Source organism: Corvus cornix, chromosome 4 (assembly GCF_000738735.6).
Source record: "Corvus cornix cornix isolate S_Up_H32 chromosome 4, ASM73873v5, whole genome shotgun sequence".
Taxonomy (NCBI): domain Eukaryota; kingdom Metazoa; phylum Chordata; class Aves; order Passeriformes; family Corvidae; genus Corvus; species Corvus cornix.
In genome coordinates this window covers 72,175,026-72,181,632 of record NC_046334.1, presented here as the reverse complement: position 1 = coordinate 72,181,632, position 6,607 = coordinate 72,175,026, and the positions used below count along the sequence as shown (strand labels likewise).

Below are 6,607 nucleotides of genomic sequence, written 5' to 3'. Positions count from 1 at the left end.
CCGAGCCAGCCCTCAGAACTGTCCCTGGCCCTGGTGCCAGTCACACCCTGTCATTAAACCCACCAAGGATCGTTACCAGCCGCTCCCTCCTGGCCCTGCTGTTCAAACCCGTTTAAATCCCAGGAAGAACCGCTGCCTGCAGGAATATTGGCTCATTCCCGACAGCACAAACCCCGCTAATTTCAATGACAACAATAATCCTCTTATCTGCTGGCAGCGGTGGCACCTCCAGATGTCACCGCGGCGCCGGGTGTGTCCCGCACGGACAGCCCGGGATGCATTTCCATGGCCACAGGCAGCTCCTGGCAGCGGGCTGAGCTCCAGCGCGCTTCAGTTACCGCTGGGCTGCTCCTCGCAGGGCGAATTCCCGGAGGGATTGTCCCTGTGCTGCCGGGAGGGATCGCTGGAAGCTCCAGCCTTCCTTCCCCAGGGATGCCCGGCGTCTCCAGAGGAGCTGGGGGAGGCTCTGCAGTGCTGGGAACAGCTCCCGATCCAGCCCCAGATCAGGATCCACCCTGCGATTTTCATCCCCTTTCCTCCCGCTGCTGATGCGTCTCTTCAGTTCTTGGTCCTCGGAGAGCTTCTACAGATCCCTGCCGTGACACTGTCAGAGGACAGATTTCCTGCCTGCTGTCACATCCAAAGTGACACCGTGTTAGGGAAGCGATGGGAAGAGTTGGTGAACTTCACATGAACCGAGGGAGTTGGAGCGAGTGTGGTGAGGAGTGGCCGAGGAAGTTGGGAAGGGGCTGGAGAATTCCTGAGGGAGCTGGAAAGGGGCTCAGGCTGGAGCAAAGGAGGCTCAGGGGGGACCTTGTGGCTCTGCACAAGTCCCTGACAGGAGGGGGCAGCCGGGGGGTCGGGCTCTGCTGGCAGGGAACAGGGACAGGAGGAGAGGGAACGGCCTCAGGCTGGGCCAGGGCAGGCTCAGGGTGGATATTGGGAATATTCCTTCCTGGAAAGGGCTGTCCAGGCCTGGCAGGGGTGGAGTCTCCATCCCTGGAGGGATTTCGGAGCCCTGTGGATGTGGCACTTGGGGACAGGGGGCAGTGGTGGCCCTGGTAGTGCTGGGGAGCATTCGGGCTGAATGATCTTCAAGGTCTTTTCCAGCCTTAATGACTCCGAGTTTTCACCAGGCTTTCCTCGCTCCTCCTGTGTTGTCCCAGTCATGGTGCTTCATTTTGGGGAGCTCTTTTATGCCCTTCTCATTTCATTAGGTGACAATACAGGAACGAGATGAACTTTGAGGTTCCTTCCAACCCCAACCATTCCATAATTCCGTGTTATTTGAGCCAGCAGCGTTCCACCTTCACAAGCAGCAGCGGGGGAGGCCCGAGCTGTGCTCACACAATTGGGATCTTTTATTTATATCTGAGAGGGTGAAACAACAAAAGCAAAGGCAGAAACCCTTGGCGGTATCCACAGTCTGGGATTCCTGCTCTCCATCCCATCCCGCTGTGGCATTCCCGTGCAAGGACAGCACCTGATAAGGTGTGGCTGGGGACGGGACATTCCAGCACTGTTTTCCCAACAGCAATTGGTAACGGTAACAACCAGCTGCTTCCAAAGGGAGTCACATCGGGAGCGGCAGCGAGGAGACCTTGACCTCCAGGGATGTTCCTGCAGGACGCCGGTGTGCTCGGAGCAAGATCCGCGGTGTCCTTGGATCCCACAGCTCGGGGGGATGCGCCGCGCTCGGCGGCGGGTGGGGTGGGGCAGGATCAGCTCAGAGGCGGGTCGGTGTCTGCAGGAGCTTCCTCGTGGTAGGGAAGAGGTGTGCTGATGGCTTCACACACAGTTCCGGGGGTGACAGGGGTGGGTGAGAACGGCTTTGAGATGGGGCTTGATGTCTCCATGAACTTCCAGCAGCAGGTTTGTCACAGAGCCCGGACAGCCTGACTCCTGACACAGACAAGTGTGCCTGCGCGAGCCGGAGTTTCTGACCTTTGGGGTAAAATGCCGGGTTCAAGTGGGATATGTGGCAGGCGGTTCGGGACCTGGTACCTCAGCAATGGGGGAAGGAAGAGGGCAACAAGTGGCCGGGAGTTTGGGATAAAGGAAGCTGCGCCCTCCAAAACCTGGAGAGAGAAAACCCCGCGGGCGTGTGCCCCAGTGGACTCTGCCTGTATTTGAATGAAGCTTCAGGACTCCTCTGTCTCCTCTGTCTCCTTTATGGACAGCGGCTTTCCGCAGCGAGATTTCCCGTACGCTTGGGACCGCAGCCAATGGCACTTTTTCAGGGTGGGGGTGACATCGTTTGTGGGGCTGAGGGACAGGATGGGGAAGGAGGAGCGGGGGCTGCCTCTGCTCGGGGCAGGGACACAGGTTCTTTCCTGCTGCGATGTCACAACGGTGTCACTGCCACGGGGCCGTGTCCCCTCCCGGGGTACAACACGGGGACTGTGCCATGGGGCTGTGTCCTTCACGGAGGTGTCCGAGCCATGGGGCTCTGTCCTCTCATGCGGAGGACGGGGGTCTGTGTCCCCTTCAGGGGTACGACACCGTCCCCACCCAATCTCCCGCCGGCTCCCCTCGCCCGGGGCCGCCCCTGGTCCGTCCCCCCTCGCTGGGCGGAGCGGCCGCAGGCCCGGCCCCCTCCCGGACTACATCTCCCATGGTGCCGCACGCACCCGGCCCTACTCGGACTACACTTCCGTGGTTCTCCGTGCGCCCACCTCCCCCCTCCCGGACTACATCTCCCGTGGTGCCGCACGGCGGGGCCCCTCCCGCACTACATGTCCCGTGGTGCCGCGCGCGGAGCGGAGCGGGGCCGAGCAGCCCCGGCGGTGCCGCTCCGGCGGGGGGGCCGGGCCGGGCCGGGCCGGGCGGGGCCGCGCAGGTGGAGCGGCCCCATGGAGCGGCCGAAGATGGCGGAGCTGGAGAGCCTGGAGACGGCGGCGGAGCACGAGCGGATCCTGCGCGAGATCGAGAGCACGGACACGGCCTGCATCGGCCCCACGCTCAGGTGCGCGCCCTGCCCGAGCCGCGGGGGGAGCGGGGCATCCTTGTCCCTCTCGGCTGCGGCTCCTCGGAGCTCCGGGGATGGGGAGGGTTTCCCGGGGCTGTGCCGGAGTTACCCTGGGAAAGCCGCTCGCGCCCTTTGTCGGTTTCTGTCACTTCGGCCGCGCCGCGGTCCCGTCCGCAGCGGGCACCCCTCGGGCTGCTCGCGGCTCCTTTGTTCTCCCGCCCAGCCCCTTCCCCGGTGCGCGCCCCCCGCCCCGGGACAGCCCCGCTCCGTCCGCGGGGTGCCGAGCCCGCCCCGGCCCGGCAGCGCTGCCCCTTCCCTGCTCCATCCATCCCTCTGCATCTGCCGTTCTTTGGGGATTTATTTGTGCGGCAGGGCAGCTTTTGCCCCAGTGGCTTCTGTAGTGTTAATCTAAAAGGTGTGTCCGATGAGGAATCACCCGATTTCTCAAAAAATGCGATTATTTTAGATCAATTATCCGCACCTAAGCCCTGTTCGGGCTTGCTGGACCAAGTCAGCATCGCTGCCCTGAGATGCTGAGATAACTCATCCCTCCTTCCCCGCCTTTAAAGTGATGGAGAAGTTCTCCAAAGAGCTTTGAATCCACCCAAAATGTTGTCTGAGCGCAGGTGTGTGCGTTATCCCCTGGATTAGGGGCGGTAGGAATGGAGAGAGGATATTTATAACTGCTTGTAGCCACATTCTGATCGCTGAGAGAAGGGGGGAGACAGGAGCGTTACAAAAATACTCGGGTTAAAATGGGAACAGCTGCGTTATCTCCGAGTTAAATTCGGGGCCGAGTTTGGTGCCTGCTGTGAGGGGAATTTGGGGTTTCAGCTGCTCCTCGTCAGCCCCAGGTGCTGCCAGGGAGGGAATCGGTGCCAGGTGGGGATGGTTGGGTGCACTCAGGGCTGGAGCCCCCCTCGCACCCCTTCATTCCTGTGCCTTCGGTTTCCCCAAGTCATGGTTTGGAGCCGCTCCTGGGGCCTCTTTACAAAGCAGGGGCTCGGAGCTGTGGGACTTGCAGCGGTGCTGCAGCGCTGGCACGGAGCTCGAGTGGCAGAGCCTTGAATCTGTGGAGCAGCAGAGCTCTGGATTCACTCCTGAGTTCCCCATTCCTTCGTTTATTTGGAGTTCTCGCGGTTTTCTTCCCGGAACTCTCCCGGGAAACTTTTCAAGGTAACCTGAACAGCGGGAGGTGCTGGGAATTAGATTTATTAATCCTCAAAAACTGGTTTGGATGGGTGGGAACTGCCGGGATGAAGAGTGTGGGTGGGTTTTTTTCCATTTCAGAGGACGAAGTGCAGCTGATCTTGTTTCTTGGTATTAAAGTTAGGTGAGGAGTTGGGCTTGATGTGGAGCTTTGCATTCCCACAGGAGAAACACTCGGAGTGTCTGGGCTGGGAGAGGTTTGGGTTTTATTCATTCGCTGTTGGGTGTGGGGATATGAACGAGCAGCAAGGATTTGGAGTTAATCTGCAGCAGCTCAGGGTAAACACGAGAGTCAGGAGAAGAGGATGGTGGAAACTTCTTTAAAAAAAAAAGGTGACTCATTTCTTGTGGGCATCATGGAATAATTGTGTGTCCAGGAGCCAGGCTGGCTTCTCCTCCAGGACCAGCATTCCCAGAGCACAGCTCCGAGCCTGGCTGGAGTGCCTGGGGTGCTGCTGCTGCTCGGGTTTGGAGCATTGGGGTTTTACCAGGTCTTGACCCTTTTGGGTTTGCAGAACTGGGGTTTTATCAGTTCCTGGTCTCCTTGGTTTGCAGATTTGGGGTTTTATCAGTTGCTGGTCTCCTTGGTTTGCAGATTTGGGGTTTTATCAGTTCTTGGCCCTTTTGGGTTTGCAGAATTGGGGTTTTATCAGTTCCTGCTCCTCCTTGGTTTGCAGATTTGGGGTTTTATCAGTTCCTGGCTCCTCGGAGATGTTCCTGGGGGCTGGAGGGGTTCAGAGGGGAACTGCAGGGCCCAGCCCTCGATCTGTCCGGGTGGGTTCGTGTCCCAGCCAGCAGGGAGAGCTTTGGGGGATGGGAAAGGCTGAGGGCAGCAATTGCTGCCCTAGGGCCGGGCAAGGAGGAGGTTCCTCCTTGAAGTCCCTTCCAGCCCCGCTCCCCCTCTGGCTCTGGGGGCTCCATTGTGCAGCTCTGGGAGACAGGAATTGCTTCCCAAATGGGAATTGGGACCCAGGGAAGCGCTGCCCCAGTCCCGGGGCTGGGAGGAGCTGGGCCAGGGCTCTGTTTCCCCCCCCCCAGGTATGGGGTGTTTGGAGGACACCGAGCTCGGGGATCTGTGGGGAGCTCTGTGATGCTCCTGGAATCAAAGCTGGGATGTCTTTGCTGCTTTTCAGCCTCTCCTAATTCCACCCGTTGCTTCTAATTCTGCTCCCTTCTGCTGGTCTCATTCCTCTTTTTCCCTCTCTCTCCCTCACACCTGATTTTACAGAGTAATTTTGGGTCCCCTCTTGGTCTGGGTTTTGAAGAATCCCTTAATTCTGCAGGGCCTGGAAAACCTTGTAGGGGAAGAGAAACTTCCTGGCTTAAAACCAGCTCTTGGCTGAACTCTGACACCCAAGCGCCCTCATTTTTATTGCATTTAATTGAAGTTTGTTGCTCTTTCTGTCCCCTTGAGCTGGGTTTGTATTTCTTTTTGGGCAGTCGGTGATATCCCGGCCCTGGTCGCTGAGTGGGGATGGGTAACAGTGGGGTTTTCTCATGGCACCCCATAAAACGGGGTTTGTAACCTCCCCCCTTTGCCCTGTGCTCAGCCTGGCCTCCGAGGGCTGTCCCTGTGATATCTGAATTTCAGATCTTCTAAAAGCAGCTCTTGGCTGCAGCCTGGGAGCGTTCTGCCGTCCTTCCCTGCCTGTGCTCCTCTGCAGTGTCCTTTAGCACCCGCTGGCACCTCGTGCCTCAGGCTCAGCCCGGATTAAGTCACTTCTTAATCTCCTCTCTGCTTAAACAGCTTGGGCTGCGCAGGGCTGTCCCTCCCGAGAGCCCCGGGCTGCTCTCGGGTGGCATCGGCAGCTTTTGGGAGTTGATGAAGGATTTTTAAGCAGCGTTTGATAAATTCAGGAGGTTTTTAATCAGCGCCTGATGAGTTCAAGCCGCCCTGGGAGGCCGCACAGGTGCGCTCACAACATTTTCGTGTCTCCTCTCTACTTTAAACTCAGATAAAATCTCATCACCCCACAAAATTTGTGAAAAAAAAAAATGATGAGAAAATCTCATCGTGCTGCAAAATTCAGCTTTTCCCTGAGAGGCTGGAGCTGCCTTCGCTCCGTTCTGGCAGGAATTGTCCCTTTCGGGGTGCTTTCCCTGGAGCTCAGTTATCCCTGGAGCTCAGTTATCCCTGGAGCTCAGTTATCCCTGGAGCTCAGTTATCCCTGGCCTGGAGGGTGTCCCTGCGCCTTTCCTGCCTCTCCGCAGTGCCAGGTGCTGGCGAGGCTCGGCATTCCCGGCTGATCCTCGTTATTCCCTGCCCGATTCGGGGCTTTTGTGTCCTCTGCAGAGCAGCTCGCCCCTGGTTTTTGTTCCCTCGGAGGTGTGTGTTTGCTTTCCGGGCTGGTCCTTGGTGCTCTGGGCTTTATTGGTCCTGTCGGGGCTGGTGCTTCCCAGAGTCCTGCTGGAAAATCGGGGATTAATCAG

The 6,607-nt window shown here is 58.5% G+C and overlaps 1 protein-coding gene across 1 annotated transcript in view; it reads left to right on the top strand.

The window, feature by feature from the left end:
* The first annotated feature begins 2,786 nt into the window (after window positions 1–2,786).
* Window positions 2,787–6,607, top strand: part of EXOC6B (exocyst complex component 6B) — a 234,381-nt gene continuing 230,560 nt past the window's right edge. Inside the window, exon 1 of the mRNA XM_039551599.1 lies at window positions 2,787–2,965. Coding sequence (XP_039407533.1) covers window positions 2,853–2,965 — 113 coding nt within the window. The 5' untranslated portion in view covers window positions 2,787–2,852. The remainder of the gene's footprint in view (window positions 2,966–6,607) is intronic.